This window comes from Pristiophorus japonicus, unplaced genomic scaffold, assembly GCF_044704955.1.
Source record: "Pristiophorus japonicus isolate sPriJap1 unplaced genomic scaffold, sPriJap1.hap1 HAP1_SCAFFOLD_224, whole genome shotgun sequence".
NCBI lineage: Eukaryota > Metazoa > Chordata > Chondrichthyes > Pristiophoridae > Pristiophorus > Pristiophorus japonicus.
Genome location: NW_027251951.1, coordinates 367,110 through 383,627, shown reverse-complemented (window position 1 = coordinate 383,627; position 16,518 = coordinate 367,110). Strand labels below are relative to the sequence as shown.

Genomic DNA, 16,518 nt, shown 5'->3' with positions numbered 1-16,518 from the left:
GGTCACAGACATATGGGAAGGAGGCCTTACCCCCCCACCCCCCATGTTTTTACAGGGAACATCGCTCATACCTCCACATCTCTGATGTGCAGTGCATTAGAAGGCTGCATTTATGAAAAGAAGTGCTGACAGAGATATGCCAGCTCCTACAGGCATAACTACAGACTATCAGCACCAACAGGACTACGCTGCCTGTCGAGGTGAAAGTTACTGTGGTGATGGCCATCTATGGCTCCTTTCATGCAGAAGCAGGGAACATATGGAGCATCTCTCAGCATGCTGCACATTGCTGCATTCACCAGGTTACAAGGGCATTGTGCGCACACAGAAATTACTTCATAAAGTTTCCAATGAGCACGGACAGCCAGAATGGCTCTAGGGTTTGGACGATTTGCAGGCTTTCCCAAGGTTCAATGTGCCATTGACTGCACCCATCACCTTGTGAGCACCATCACATAATGCAGAGGTCTTCAGAGACCAAAAGGAATACCACTTCCTACACGCAGCACATTCTCACAGTGAATGCCCGCTATCCAGGGTGCGCACATGATGCTTTCATCTTGCATGAGAGCAGTGTGTCACGAATGTTTCAGCGACAAAGACAAGGCCAGGGTTGGCTGATCGGGGACAAAGGTTACGGCCTGGCCACCTGGCTCATGACTCCCCAGAGGGTCCGGAACTCCACCACAGAAGCCGAGCAGCGCTATAATGACAGCCATGCAGCCACCCGCAGCATCATTAAACAGATAATTGGCATGTTGAAGCAGCGCTTCCGATGCCAGGACCGCTCTGGAGGTAGCCATCAATACTCCCCACAACAGATCTCCGAATTCATTGGCGTGTGCTGCATGCTACACACCTTAGCCATCATGTGGAGACAGGCATTGCCAGGAGGGATTGCAGGACCACCTCAGGAGGAGGAGGACAAGTAAGAGGAGCCCGGCGAGGAACTCATTGCACATCCACCACAACCACAGCGGAGGCAGCTGGAGATGTGGCCGCAGCAAGAGCCTTGCATCAGCAGCTCATCATTGACCGGTTTACTTGAACAGGAAAGGTGGGGTTGCAGCGTTGATTCGCTATTTTATGCCACCATGCTGGCTAATCTACACTTAATTCTGCAATGAGGCACAAGACACCAATGACAAAGGTAAAGCAAGCAATTTTATAGAAATGCAAAATTAACAATGTTTCCCCCCTCCCAAAAAAAACAAACGATACAATATTTAAAGCCAATGTAAATTACCACAAAACTGGTTCCTGCTGTGAACAAAATGTCAATGACCACAAAATTCTTTATCCAGCAACACCAGAGGAGAGGAGTGCATTGTTATCACACAACTAGATACAATGTGGACAATGGTACAGACATTCCTGGCACTGAAGTGGTGCCAGGCCTTAATATGACTTTACATGACTTGCCCCTCCCACTCCCCCTTCCCTTCAACCCCCTCCCATGCCTGCTGCTCCTCCTCAATGAGTTCTCAGTGCATACAGCAAGGCTGCTAGAGGGCTGCTGTGTTGGGGGGCCAGACAATGCAGATGGCGTCTGGGGATGCTATGGACCAGCTCTTGGCTTGAAAGGCCTGGCTGCCGACTAGTGCGCCTCATCATCGGCATGACCAGTCACAGTTGGCTGAGGTGTCAACTCAACTGTATATGGTGCATGGTTGTTGAGTGAGTGGTGGGAGCCAGAATGCTGTCTTCCTGAGGAGCCACTGGCTCCGGTTGCCTTAGCAACCGGAGCACGATGTGGCTCAACAACTTGCTGGCCTGCTTCAGCACTGTTATTTCCCCATTGGACCGTGGGGAATGCAGACAGTATGGAAGCAGACATGGAATGCATCACTTGCCCAAGCTGAAGCAAAGCTTGTGCTTGCGATGCGCCCAAGTCTGCGGTGTGATCAATGGCACGCGCCACACATTATGGATCTCCACTGTCGCTGTTTGAGACCACCAGCCTCTGTGTGTGAGCAGTGATGGCCTCGCTGGACTCCAGAATCACACTGACATCCTGTGACGCTGCCCCCACAACAGTCTCAGTGAGCTTGTCGATGCTCGCTAGGATCCGTCCCAATGCAACAATAAGCTCATGCTGCATAACTATGGTTTCCTTGGACATTTCCACCAGGTCCAGTTCCATGTCTGCCTGTTGTTGAGCAGTCCAACTTTGCCGACTCACCCTCTGGCCTACAAAATTCCCCTCTGGCACTGTGTTGCTCTACACGATCGGGACCAGGAGCCTCCGACTCCTCAAACCCCGGGAAATCAGCATGTCACCAGATGAACTTAGTTCCGATGGGCCTACTGGTGGGCTGTGATGCTCTGCCGGAGCAGTCGCCTCCCCTCCCTCATTGTCTCCACCATGGCGTGATGTGGAGACCTCCTGCGAGGGACGCTGCGCTTCTGGTCATCTGGAAGTAGAAAACAACAGAGGAGTGGTTAACAGCGGGGGCGGAAGCAGGTGATATGAGGAAGGTGGCATTGCATATGTTCATTTGAAGGGCCACCGCAACTTCATAATATTTCTCAATGCAGTGTCTTGAGTTGAGCTATTCATTTACATACTCTCACTACCCGAAGGGGGCTCAGCATTACCCCTGGCACCTACCCGAGCTGGGACTCTGATGAGGGCCGAGCCCCATTGCTCAACATCCGTCAAGGGGATTAGTTGAGGTGGATCCCTGTCTGTCTGCAGCTGCTCCCTCCTATTATGGGAGTGCTTCGATCGCAAAGAGAAAAATAGGAAGGGTTCAGACAGGGTTTCTCTGCTGTTGTGGCACATATGCCTACCAGAGTGTTGTGGCTTCCGTTCAATGTGTTTGGCTGTTGCACAGGTAGGACAAAGAAAGAGGTTCTGCTGTGAAAGGTCAAATTTCACGGGTACCTCCCCAGTGTTTAGACTCATTGGAAAGGAAATTTAATTTGGGACTATCTACCAGAAAATTTGAAATCCTAAAGTGCTTATGGAAGAAACTACGAACTTTAATCGAATTTTGGACTATTACCAGACAAATTCAAGTCTGTGGGCGGGCCTAAGGAACTAAAAGGAGCCAGTTTGGTTATTGGAACTGTCTGGATGTTGGGACTAAGGTAAATTGTCTGGAGAAATGGATATTTGAAAACCCTTCTCCAAAAGAGGCATTAACATTACAACAATAACTCAGTGATGGCCAGCCATCAAACTAAACCGAGAAAAACCTTCTTCAACATGAATAAGAACAAAGGGGTCCACTACAGCCTGTATGCAAAAACCAAGCACAAAAGGACATTGCAATTACCAGGCTAATATTTTCCATCAGGAAACAGATTCATAAGAGCAACCCACCCAAGACATGTTAACTTTTAACGAGTCCGCCAAAATATTGCAAAGAAATATCAAGCCTGCCAATATTAAACAAAGAATTCTGGACTGATTTGGCACAAAGATTAGGATAAATCAAATGGTATAACTGGCCCTCTTTTTTAACAGGGAGTATGCCATACTACGCCTGTGCCATAGTACACCAGGGGCCATACTGCGACAAGGCCATCAATAAGGGAGAAAAACCAACACGACAGTTGTAAACTAAATTCTCCAGCCTCGAAGTCCTGAAGTCCAAAGGAAGGAAGAACATCACCATCACAGCAGCAACCAACCACAGCCAACGTGGTACCACCGAAAGATCACTACGATCGACCAATTTTAAAATGAAACTCCAACAGAAAGAAACCGAAGAATCGAAAGTTTCCACTCTACAATCTAAGTCCTGACAACCAACAGGTGAAAACATTACCTAAAGAGACTTTGAACCTATTTCTAACGAAGGAAACCGGGTACTTACCCCATAGATCCAAAACGCGCCTTACCGCATCAGCGGACTCAACCCAACTGAAGATTGCGCAGTAAGAAGACTTCTCCGACAGTCGGGGTATGGCAAGCAGAACCTACAGAATTCAACAAACCCTGAAATCGCAAACTACCGCTAACTGACCAGTAAGGATTGGTAAGCATAGTCCCTGCCTGCCCTGGAGTCTAACCTAGCTACGATTAGATATTGGGAGGTGGGAAGTGTAATTCTTACTGTAACACCCTTTGAATGTGTAATGTATTGTTCTTTATTAGAATGATTATAAGTTTGACATTGTACTTTCTTGCCTGTAATAAAATCAAAGTTCTTTTGCATCAAATCAGTTGTCCTTTGCACTTTATCACAACCCCCAAATAAACCCAGAGTCTAGAACCTAAGGGAGTGGAAGTGATTCGAACCGCTGAGGTTGGTCAGAGGTGAACCTGATCCCCGGAGCTATCCCTTACAAAATGGCGACCACGGCAGGACTCTGGTACAAGGGGTGTGATGCGGAGAGTGCTAGTTTGGGGGAAAGAACCAAGATGGAAGAGAGGATTTCCTCCTATGTGTATAAGAAGCAATGTCACTAAGGAATGGGTGCTTGGTCTAGTGCATGCTGAGCGTCCAGCGGACGCTGCAGCCCAGTGGACAGCAAGCAAGGATCACAAAGAAGCAGTAGAGAAGGCAATTTGGTTGGTCTGTCTACAGTGACAGGTCCAACTCATAGACAAAACCACTGAGTCACGACAAGCAGAACTATGGGAATGCGCAGAGTACCACCAAGAAAGGGTATGACAGAAGAGAGGTTATAGGCAGAACTCCGTAAGCTAAAACAGGAAAAGACCCAGCTAATGGAAAGGTTTAAAAACAGTCAGTACTATTTTCAATGTCAGGTTACCGAGGCCATAAATAATGAAAAGTTACTGCGGGAGGAAATCACTCGCCTCACTCTCCAAGTAAAAGAGCTCCAGGAAAATTAAAAGATGTGCAGGCAGTGTATAAAGTAGCTAACACTAATGGGCTTGAATCGGGAGACCACGGTCTCTGCCAGCAACAAATCAAAAGTTTAAACCTTGCTCTGTCCAACGCAAAAGGCACGGTATGCCTAATAAGCCCAGGTACACCCCAGGTAAACCTGGAAGAGAAGGAGGAAACTGTTCGACCACCCGCTGTGGCACCGGTGACTACACTGGTGCAGCAGCAGGAGGGGCAAACGAGCTGTGAGGCAGACAGGGATAGCGAAACACCATCCCCTGTGACGCTGAGTTTCAGCTCGGTCTGGCAGCAGGGAGGAGGGGTAGGCAAGCCAGGACAAGGAGAGCCAGGACCAGGGCCAATGTGCGCGGTCCGGCAACAGAAGTTTGGCCCGCCCACCAGGGGGTCAAGGGCCCCTGGAAAGTCAGTTTGTGGTTCCCCACACTCCCCAACAGCTTAGGGCTATGATAAGCCACCTGGGAAAACTAACTCCAAAGGGAGACCCCTCGGCCTACTTTATGGAGGTGGAACAGGCAGGGGTTATTAATGGGTGCGATGATGCAGAAATGGCAAAGATGCTCCTCCTGTCTCCTACCGAGAGCAAAAGGAACGGAGAACATTTGCCGCCATCCAGAAAAACATTTTAGAAGCCATGGGCTGCAATGACGGGAGTCCCTTCACCAGAGTAGAGAAAACGGTGCAGCTCACAGGAGAAACGCCACAGGCGTTCGCAGAGCGACTGTGGCCTGTGTACCAGAGCGCCTGTGGTGGGGACCTCGACCGAAATCACTTAAACCTGGACGAGTTAGCCTACTGGCTCCGAAGCCGAGTGGCTAACAGTTTACCCCGAATAAGAACCAAGGCTGAGGCCTGGTTCGACCCAAGAGATCCCCAAACCACCGAACAGGGAGTGTTTAAGCAACTGACGCTGGCTTACTGGAACGGCGGAGGGATGGAAGAGCACCCACAAAAGGGAAGGGTCCATGAAATCCGACCTAGCCAGAATAAGAGGGAATGGCTCCACGACGGGGGCAACCCCTCCGATACAAAACATACCTGCTTCGGGTGTGGAAAAAGTGGGCACTGGAGAAAGGATTGTGGAAATCCTTGGAAGAGTAGCGCAGGAAAGAGTTCTCCAGCCCCGGTGAAAAGGACCCGCGACCGATAAGCCAGTCCCTCCCCACTCGTTCGATACCTTCCTAATCGCACTCCGAACCATGTTAGATGGCCCTGGGAGGGTAGCCACCGCCACCGATCCTGAAATCCCATCTGCCCCCTCCCAACCAAAACCGTGACTCGGACAGGCGCAGCCTGGCCACCTGTGCTCCCTCGAGTATGATGCGTGGGGGAGACCGACCGTTCAGATGGAAGTGGATAAGGTGAAAGGGACTTACCTGCTGGCCTACGCAGCGAACCCCATCGTCTCACCTCTGTCTAGCGGGGTCTCCTACAGCTTGGTGGGTTTCACAGGCACTGAAGAGACTGGCTCATTCTCCGTTCCACTCTTCATTCATTTAGGTACACTCCACATTAAGTGGACTTGTGTCCTGATGAAGTGGGAACAGGAAGGGAGAGGGATCCTGGGGGCTGACTTCATACTAGGCACAGGATCCTAGTGGATTTAAGAAACCACTGTCTTTGGGGGTCAGTCTGTACGGGACAGGAGAGTGAGGTCATGGTTATCCCAGGAAAACAGGGCAATGGGATGGTGCACCATGAAGCCAAAGGAGGGTTACTATCTTCCACTGTGAAGACCGAAGCAAAATAATTATTTAAGGTCTCAGCCATTTCCACATTTCCCATTATTAAATCCCCCTTCTCATCTTCTAAGGGAACAACATTTACTTTAGTCACTCTTTTCCGGTGGGTAGAGGTCCTACCACTGGTCCTCATGGGGATCCAGGCCAGCCAGTCAAAGAGCATGGGGTACTCCCCGTACGAGCTCATGACCGGCAGAGCCATGCAAATCCCCACCCATGTTTTAGCCTCGGTACTCACGGAAGGTCAGCTTAGGGAAGGGAACCGGGATAGCTTTGTCAGGAATCTGTTTGAACACCTTAAACAGATTCACTGGCAGGCTGCTAACAACATGGGAAAACAGCATTGGAGCAACCGACTGCTGCTAGAGCCCCGCAAACTCCACTCTCCTGTCCTGTGACAGTTTGAACTGGTGCTGTCCATTCTCTCGTCCTGTGACAATTAGAACTGGTGCTCTCCACTCTCCCGTCCTGCGACAATTGGAACTGGTGCTCTCCACTCTCCCGTCCTGCGACAATTGGAACTGGTGCTCTCCACTCTCTCGTCATGTGACAGTTGGAACTGGTGCTCTCCACTCTCCCGTCCTGCGACAATTGGAACTGGTGCTCTCCACTCTCCCATCCTGCGACAATTGGAACTGGTGCTCTCCACTCTCCCGTCCTGTGACAGTTGGAACTGGTGCTCTTCACATTCCCGTTGGTGTAGGAAGGAGGGCTTTTGTTTCCTGAACAATTGGGACCGCTTCTGGGGTAGGTGGGACCTGTACAAGTCGGACAGGTTACACCTCAACAGAGACGGGACCAATGTTCTCGCGGGTGGTTTTGATAGTACGGTTGGGAGGGCTTTAAACTAGCTTGGCAGGGGGATGGGAACCCAGGAGGGGTCTCTGAGCTAGTTAGAGTGGGTGAGAGTTCAGATGAACAGAACCCCAAGAAAGAATGCAAAAGGCAGGAGGCAACAGAGCAGAGTAGCACTGGGGTAAGTGTAAACCACAAGGTGATAGGAAGGGACAATATCTATGAATATAAAAGGGCTGCAGGAGGGGTCAAAACTAAAAATCATGGTTTAAAAACTAGTATTGAAACACTTTACCTAAACATATGCAGCATTCGAAACAAAGTAAATGAGTTGACGGCACAAATCATTACAAATGGGTATGATTTAGTGGCCATTACAGAAACGTGGTTGCAGGGTGGCCAAGACTGGGAATTAAACATACAGGGGTATCTGACAATTCGGAAAGATAGACAAGAAGGGAAAGGAGGTGGGGTAGCTCTGTTAATAAAGGATGATATCAGGGCAGTTGTGAGAGACGATATTGGCTCTAATGAACAAAATGTTGAATCATTGTGGGTGGAGATTAGAGATAGTAAGGGGAAAAAGTCACTGGTGGGCGTAGTTTATAGGCCCCCAAATAATAACTTCACGGTGGGGCGGACAATCATCAAGGGAATAATGGAGGCATGTGAAAAAGGAATGGCAGTAATCATGGGGGATTTTAACCTACATATCGATTGGTCAAATCAAATTGCACGGGTAGCCTTGAGGAGGAATTCATAGAATGCATACGGGATTGTTTCTTAGAACAGTATGTTACAGAACCTACAAGGGAGCAAGCGATCTTCGATCTGGTCCTGTGTAATGAGACAGGAATAATAAACGATCTCCCAGTAAAAGATCCTCTCGGAATGAGTGATCACAGTATGGTTGAATTTGTAATACAGATTGAGGGTGAGGAAGTAGTGTCTCAAACGAGCGTACTATGCTTAAACAAAGGGGACTACAGTGGGATGAGGGCAGAGTTGGCTAAATTGACTGGAAACACAGACTAAACGGTGGCACAATTGAGGAACAGTGGAGGACTTTTAAGGCGCTCTTTCATAGTGCTCAACAAAAATATATTCCAGTGAAAAAGAAGGGCGGTAAGAGAAGGGATAAACAGCCGTGGATAACCAAGGAAATAAAGGAGAGTATCAAATTAAAAACCAATGCGTATAAGGTGGCCAAAGTTAGTGGGAAACTAGAAGATTGGGAAAATTTTAAACGACAGCCAAGAATGACTAAGAAAGCAATAAAGAAAGGAAAGATAGATTACGAAAGTAAACTTGCGCAAACATAAAAACAGATAGTAAAAGCTTTTACCGATATATAAAACGGAAAAGAGTGACTCAAGTAAATGTTGGTCCCTTAGAAGATGTTGTAGGAAGGCAAAGGCACCTGCTGGATATATAAATATATATGTATGTATGTATGTTTAAAATGTTAGCCAAATATAAAATGGCTGCCAGGGGGCTTAACAAAGCTTGATGGGGGCTCGGTTAGCCAAGTTAACTAAAGCTGCTGACTGAACACTGACTCTGCAGAGCCTGATCTCAGGAATGTCTTGAATCAACAGCTTGAGACAAGATAGTATACAGAACACTGCGGTACCTAGTACGGAATGTCCTCAAGTCAGTGACCCCCATATAGGGTGCCTAGCAACCATAGAGATAAGGAGCTAGGCACTGGCAGAATCCATGAGCAACGAAGTTAAGGGGGACCTGGAGAGCATCACACGGATAGGAATCAGCCTCCAACTGTCACAAACTGATCATGCAGCTCCCTGATGTACCAGGGTTAATTCTATTGGCCCATTTAAACCTATATGTAATCTATAATCATTATGATTGGATTGTGTCCAGCCGAAGTGGGCTGAGTAACTGTAATGAACTATTGTAAAACATATAAATATCGATGAATTTCTTTGTTCGGTGGAGTGGAGTGCCTGGAGTTGGACCAAAGGCTCTCTCCCCGCCAGCGTAATAAAAGCCGTTTTGGCATTGGAACCGACCCAGAGTGTCGAGTGATCCTTGCAGGAAAACATTCGCGCTAACAGAAGATCAGAAGGGGGAATTAATAATGGGAAATGTGGAAATGGCTGAGACCTTAAAAAATTATTTTGCTTCGGTCTTCACAGTGGAAGACACAAAAACCATGCCAAAAATTGCTGATCACGGGAATGTGGGAAGGGAGGACCTCGAGACAATCACTATCACTGGGGAGGTAGTGCTGGACAGGATAATGGGACTCAAGGTAGACAAGTCCCCTGGTCCTGATGTCATGCATCCCAGGGTATTAAAAGAAATGGCGGAAGTTATGGCAGATGCATTCGTTATAATCTACCAAAATTCTCTGGACTCTGGGGAGGTACCATTGGATTGGAAAGCAGCTAATGTAACTCCTCTATTTAAAAAAGGGGGCAGACAAAAGGCAGGTAACTATAGGCCGGTTAGTTCAACATCTGTAGTGGGGAAAATGCTTGAAGCTATCATTAAGGAAGAAATAGCGGGACATCTAGATAGGAATAGTGCATTCAAGCAGACGCAACATGGATTCATGAAGGGGAAATCATGTTTAACTAACTTACTGGAATTCTTTGAGGATATAACGAGCATGGTGGATAGAGGTGCACCGATGGATGTGTTGTATTTAGATTTCCAAAAGGCATTCGATAAGGTGCCACACAAAAGGTTACTGCAGAAGATAAAGGTACGCAGAGTCAGAGGAAATGTATTAGCATGGATAAGGAATTGGCTGGCTAACAGAAAGCAGAGAGTCGGGATAATTGGGTCCTTTTCAGGTTGGAAATCGGTGGTCAGTGGTGTGCCACAGGGATCGGTGCTGGGACCACAACTGTTTACAATATACATAGATGACTTGGAAGAGGGGACAGAGTGTAGTGTAACAAAATTTGCAGATGACATAAAGATTACATAGAAACATAGAAACATAGAAAATAGGTGCAGGAGTAGGCCATTCGGCCCTTCTAGCCTGCACCGCCATTCAATGAGTTCATGGCTCAACATTCAACTTCAGTACCCCATTCCTGCTTTCTCGCCATAGCCGTTGATCCCCCTAGTAGTAAGGACCTCATCTAACTCCTTTTTGAATATATTTAGTGAATTGGCCTCAACAACTTTCTGTGGTAGAGAATTCCACAGGTTCACCACTCTCTGGGTGAAGAAGTTCCTCCGCATCTCGGTCCTAAATGGCTTACCCCTTATCCTTAGACTGTGACCTCTGGTTCTGGACTTCCCCAACATTGGGAACATTCTTCCTGCATCTAACCTGTCTAACCCCGTCAGAATTTTAAATGTTTCTATGAAGTCCCCTCTCATTCTTCTGAACTCCAGTGAATACATGCCCAGTTGATCCAGTCTTTCTTGATAGGTCAGTCCCGCCATCCCGGGAATCAGTCTGGTGAACCTTCGCTGCACTCCCTCAATAGCAAGAATGTCCTTCCTCAGGTTAGGAGACCAAAACTGTACACAATACTCCAGGTGTGGCCTCACCAATGCCCTGTACAACTGTAGCAACACCTCCCTGCCCCTGTACTCAAATCCCCTTGCTATGAAGGCCAACATGCCATTTGCTTTCTTAACCGCCTGCTGCACCTGCATGCCAACCTTCAATGACTGATGTACCATGACACCCAGGTCTCTTTGCACCTCCCCTTTTCCTAATCTGTCACCATTCAGATAATAGTCTGTCTCTCTGTTTTTACCACCAAAGTGGATAACCTCACATTTATCCACATTATACTTCACCTGCCATGCATTTGCCCACTCACCTAACCTATCCAAGTCGCTCTGCAGCCTCACAGCATCCTCCTCGCAGCTCACACTGCCACCCAACTTAGTGTCATCCGCAAATTTGGAGATACTACATTTAATCCCCTCATCTAAATCATTAATGTACAGTGTAAACAGCTGGGGCCCCAGCACAGAACCTTGCGGTACCCCACTAGTCACTGCCTGCCATTCTGAAAAGTACCCATTTACTCCTACTCTTTGCTTCCTGTCTGACAACCAGTTCTCAATCCATGTCAGTACACTACCCCCAATCCCATGTGCTCTAACTTTGCACATCAATCTCTTGTGTGGGACCTTGTCGAACGCCTTCTGAAAGTCCAAATATACCACATCAACTGGTTCTCCCTTATCCACTCTACTGGAAACATCCTCAAAAAATTCCAGAAGATTTCTCAAGCATGATTTCCCTTTCACAAATCCATACTGACTTGGACCTATCATGTCACCTCTTTCCAAATGCACTGCTATGACATCCTTAATAATTGATTCCATCATTTTACCCACTACCGATGTCAGGCTGACCGGTCTATAATTCCCTGTTTTCTCTCTCCCTCCTTTTTTAAAAAGTGGGGTTACATTGGCTACCCTCCACTCCATAGGAACTGATCCAGAGTCAATGGAATGTTGGAAAATGACTGTCAACGCATCCACTATTTCCAAGGTCACCTCCTTAAGTACTCTGGGATGCAGTCCATCAGGCCCTGGGGATTTATCGGCCTTCAGTCCCATCAATTTCCCCAACACAATTTCCCGGCTAATAAGGATTTCCCTCAGTTCCTCCTCCTTACTAGACCCCCCGACCCCTTTTATAACCGGAAGGTTGTTTGTGTCCTCCTTCGTGAATACCGAACCAAAGTACTTGTTCAATTGATCCGCCATTTCTTTGTTCCCCGTTATGACTTCCCCTGATTCTGACTGCAGGGGACCTATGTTTGTCTTTACTAACCTTTTTCTCTTTACATATCTATAGAAACTTTTGCAATCCGTCTTAATGTTCCCTGCAAGCTTCTTCTCATACTCCATTTTCCCTGCCCTAATCAAACCCTTTGTCCTCCTCTGCTGAGTTCTAAATTTCTCCCAGTCCCCAGGTTCGCTGCTATTTCTGGCCAATTTGTATGCCACTTCCTTGGCTTAGTGGGAAAGCGGGTTGTGTAGAGGACACAGAGAGGTTGCAAAGAGATTTAGATAGGTTAAGCGAATGGGCTAAGGTTTGGCAGATGGAATACAATGTCGGAAAATGTGAGGTCATCCACTTTGGAAAAAAAAACAGCAAAAGGGAATATTATTTGAATGGGGAGAAATTACAACATGCTGTGGTGCAGAGGGACCTGGGGGTCCTTGTGCATGAATCCCAAAAAGTTCGTTTGCAGGTGCAGCAGGATAGAGTTTAATGTTATGATTTGTATACTCGCGTGAATGTTGTTTGTCCTAGTTGTCCTTGTTATACTGTTGTGTGCAATACTTTGGCGTGACATTGCAATTAGAGAAACGAGAAGAGTCACTAGGGAAAAGTTGTGATTTGGAAAAACAAGGATTGATTAAGAGAAGAAACAGTAACTGATTGATCAACTATGGTTGGTTCGTGCCAACATCTCTCACACACCCAGTCTGAGCCCGAATTAAGAGCCTTTTCAGGCCACATAACAGCCAGGAGAAGTGGGCGTAGAGAACTCGGTTGGCCAAAAGGATTGTGAGATCAGAAACTGTGGAAAATCTTAATCATCCAGAATGGGTGCCGGAGCAAGTTAAAACACCACAAAAGGCACACCAGCCTATTTTATGCTCCAAAATTGTGGTCAGTCTTCAATTGACCACCAAAAAAAATGGGTAAAGTGGACGAAGGGTGAAAACAGGCCATTTCCACCGGATGGTTCATTTAATTTAGAGAGAACAACATGTCTAGAAGAGTGTCTTATAAACAGATCCAGGTAGAAGAGGTAAAAAAAAAGGAAAGCAACCGAAAAGGCCTGGGTTCCGATTCTTCAAGCCCATATAAAATTAACAGAGGAAGTAAATCAATATGTAAAAAAAAAGAGAACCTGATAGTGACTCATGGATTCAAAAAAAAATAAAGCTGGCCAACAGAAAAAAAGCTTTATTGAATGAAGAACGACTTTTGTGAATGTCTGTCTTTGAATGAGAGTGCTTCTGTGTTTTTTTTCTCTCGTGTCTGGAAACCTGTTTGGAAAGGTGGTGCTCCACCCACTATTTCAAGTAGTGTGAAGTTTTTTTTTTAACCCTTCATAGTGTTGTCCTGTATGTGGGAAGTTTAAAACATTTTAAGTTAGAAACGCAGGTGTGGATTTATTCGGATGAGAAGTTACGGAGCTAGGAAATGCACAAAGGGTAGGTTTGTTGAGACATGGTCCCGGTGGTTTAAAAAACAAGAGAATTTATTTGACACGCTCACTTACTTGTCGAAAGAAGACACGCAATCATTGATTACATTGTATGAAAGACATAAATTTAGTCTAGGAGTAAGATAAAGAACGGGGAAGGGAAGTTGTAATGCCTTGGGAAGTTGTAATGCCTTTTAAAAAAATAAGCTTTTGTGGGTCTCTCGAGGCTTCAGGCTGGGGGAGTACGCTCCCATTCTCCTTAGTGTAAAATCTTGACGCGAAAGCTTCTAGCTCAGTAAGAGGATTTGTTTTTTAGATAAAGAGTGGCAGTACAATATTTGAATTGGGATTTTGAGATATTTCAGGTGATCTCCTTGATCAACATTTTGGATATACTGGAAAAATCTTGGGTTTGGAAGCCTTTTAATAAAATTATAAAACAAATACTTTACATTCTGTGATCTGTGAATCACGAGAAGCATAAATGAGAAGTCCGTGCAACACACCAATTCTTCCGGTTCAGAAGTCCAATAGTGACAAATGGAGGTTTGTCCAAGACCTACGAGCTGTGAATGAATCTACTATATTCTCACAATGTTAAAGAAGGATTTGGAATGAAGTCTCCCAGAATGCTTTCCAGAATCTTAAACAGTCCCTCACTACAGCACCAGCCTTGGGATTACCAGATTACACTAAGCCATTCAACTTATTTGTTCATCACAAGTCGGGTTTTGCACAATCTGTTTTGACTCAGTTACATGAGGACAGGCAGCGACCGGTAGCGTATTTCAATACCTAACTAGACCCAATGGCACGCGGACTACCAGAATGTCTTCCTTCATTGGCAGCAGCTTATTATGCTTTACAACATGCTCAGACAATAACTCTAAATCATCAGACCATTCTATACATCCCACACTCTATCGATATTTTACTTACTAAATGTGCCACCCAACATCTAACCTCCGCAAGAACCACTAAATATGAAGTTGAACTGATACAAAATCCGAACCTTATTAAAAGGATGTACTACCTTAAATCCAGCCACTCTACTCCCCATGGAAGAAGACAGCGAACCCCATTCATGTGAAATGGTAACCCAATTAGTGACTAAACCATGTATCAATTTAACAGATGTACCAATGTGTAACCCTGACCTAGTGTACTATGTTGACGGATCAGCCTTACGAAATGATCGGGGCCAACCTAGAGCGGCTTATGCAATTGTCACGCAGTTTAATGTTGTCAAAACAGCCTCTCTTCCAGACTCCTTTTCAGCCCAACAAGCTGAATTGTTTGCGTTAACTCGAGCCTGTATTCTGGCTGAAGGACAAACAGTTACTATCTACACTGACTCCAGGTATGCTTTTGGGGTATCACATGACTATGGTCAAATTTGGAAGATTCGCGGGTACCTGACTTCTTCAGGAACCACTATCAAAAATGCAGAACAAGTGGAAAATCTTCTGCGAGCCATTCAATGCCCCTTGAAACTTGCCATTGTCAAATGCCAAGCACATACAGGCCAGTCGAATGAGGTGGCACTTGGGAACGCCAGAGTTGATAATGCAGCTAAGTCAGCAGCTCTGTCAAAAGGGGGGATGCAGGTGTCATTGTTCCCACTGAGGAAAAATAATTGCTCAGACCCGCCACCCACTATTAATGACATGCTGGCCTTTCAGACACAGGCCAGTACGGAGGAGGTGGTGACCTGGACGAAGGATCAATGTTATAAAATTTCAGAAGGAATATGGGTTCACCATGACGGCTGCGTGGTGGCCCCTAGATCCTTACTTCCATGGATTGCCCGATGTGTTCATACATTCACACATGCGGGCAAAGGGAGATGTTAGATTATATTTTGGCAACTTGGTATGCACCAGGTATTTCGGCAATTACAAAACAAATCTGTGAAAATTGTGTTACCTGTCAGACAATGAATCCGGGTAAGACGGAAAAAGTAGAATCTGCCTCCCACCCAAATCCAGTCGGGCCTTTTGTACATTTACAAATGGATTTTATTGAATTACCTATGGGTATGGGATTCAAATATGTATTAGTTATTGTAGATGTGTTCTCTAGATGGATTGAAGCCTTTCCATGTAAAAAGGCCGATGCCACTACTGTTGCTAAATGTTTGTTAAAAGAAATCGTACCGCGCTTCGGAATCCCTGCTAAGCTATCTAGTGATAACGGGTCACATTTCACGGGAACTGTTATTAGAGAAATGTGTAAAGCTTTACAGATTAATCAACGTTTTCATTGCAGTTATCATCCACAATCAGCTGGACTTGTTGAAAGATATAATGGAATGCTTAAAAATAAGCTGGCAAAATTATTGAATGACACTGGACTAAAACGGACAGAACTGCTGCCCTTAGCTTTGATGGTAATGCGATCTGCAACCAACAGAACAACAGGCCTGTCACCGCATGAGATAGTTATGGGACGTCCCTAATGACTACCTTTTACAGCACCATTTACTGCAAAACAATGGTCATCCACAAAATGGAGGAATATATGTTGAATTATTGTATTGCACTAACCAAATGTATTTCCAGCTTTCATTCACAGGTAAAGGAAGCTCAAGTCAAGCCAGCGGAAGGGAAGTGTCATAACCTGGAGCCCGGGGAATTTGTTTACATCAAAATCTTTAAAAGAAAAAGCAGTCTACAGCCAAGATTTGAAGGACCATACCAGGTCTTGCTGGCGACTAATACTGCAATCAAAGTAAAGGAAAGACCAACATGGATCCATGCGTCCCATTGCAAAAGGGCACCCGACCAGGAGGAAGGGAAGAAGGAACCAGAGGAACAGAAAAAGGAAGACTGAATAAGGAACTGTATGGACTATGGGGACTGATGGTGCTGAGCTTGACAGGGTTTTACTTTGCATTATTGATTATACCAGAGGTACAGACACGCCACCGAAGGGAACTGCAAGCAAACATATTTATGGCACTGAGTCATAAGTATGCTCAAGAAA

The 16,518-nt window shown here is 46.1% G+C and overlaps 1 protein-coding gene across 1 annotated transcript in view; it reads right to left on the bottom strand.

Annotated features, from left to right (window-relative positions):
• Positions 1-2,261, bottom strand: part of LOC139245601 (DNA (cytosine-5)-methyltransferase 3-like) — a gene marked incomplete at its 5' end in the record, with an annotated part of 137,698 nt that extends 135,437 nt beyond the window's left edge. The window contains one exon of the mRNA XM_070871198.1: positions 2,183-2,261. Within this exon, the coding sequence (XP_070727299.1) occupies positions 2,183-2,261 (79 nt within the window). The remainder of the gene's footprint in view (positions 1-2,182) is intronic.
• Positions 2,262-16,518: the final 14,257 nt, after the last annotated feature.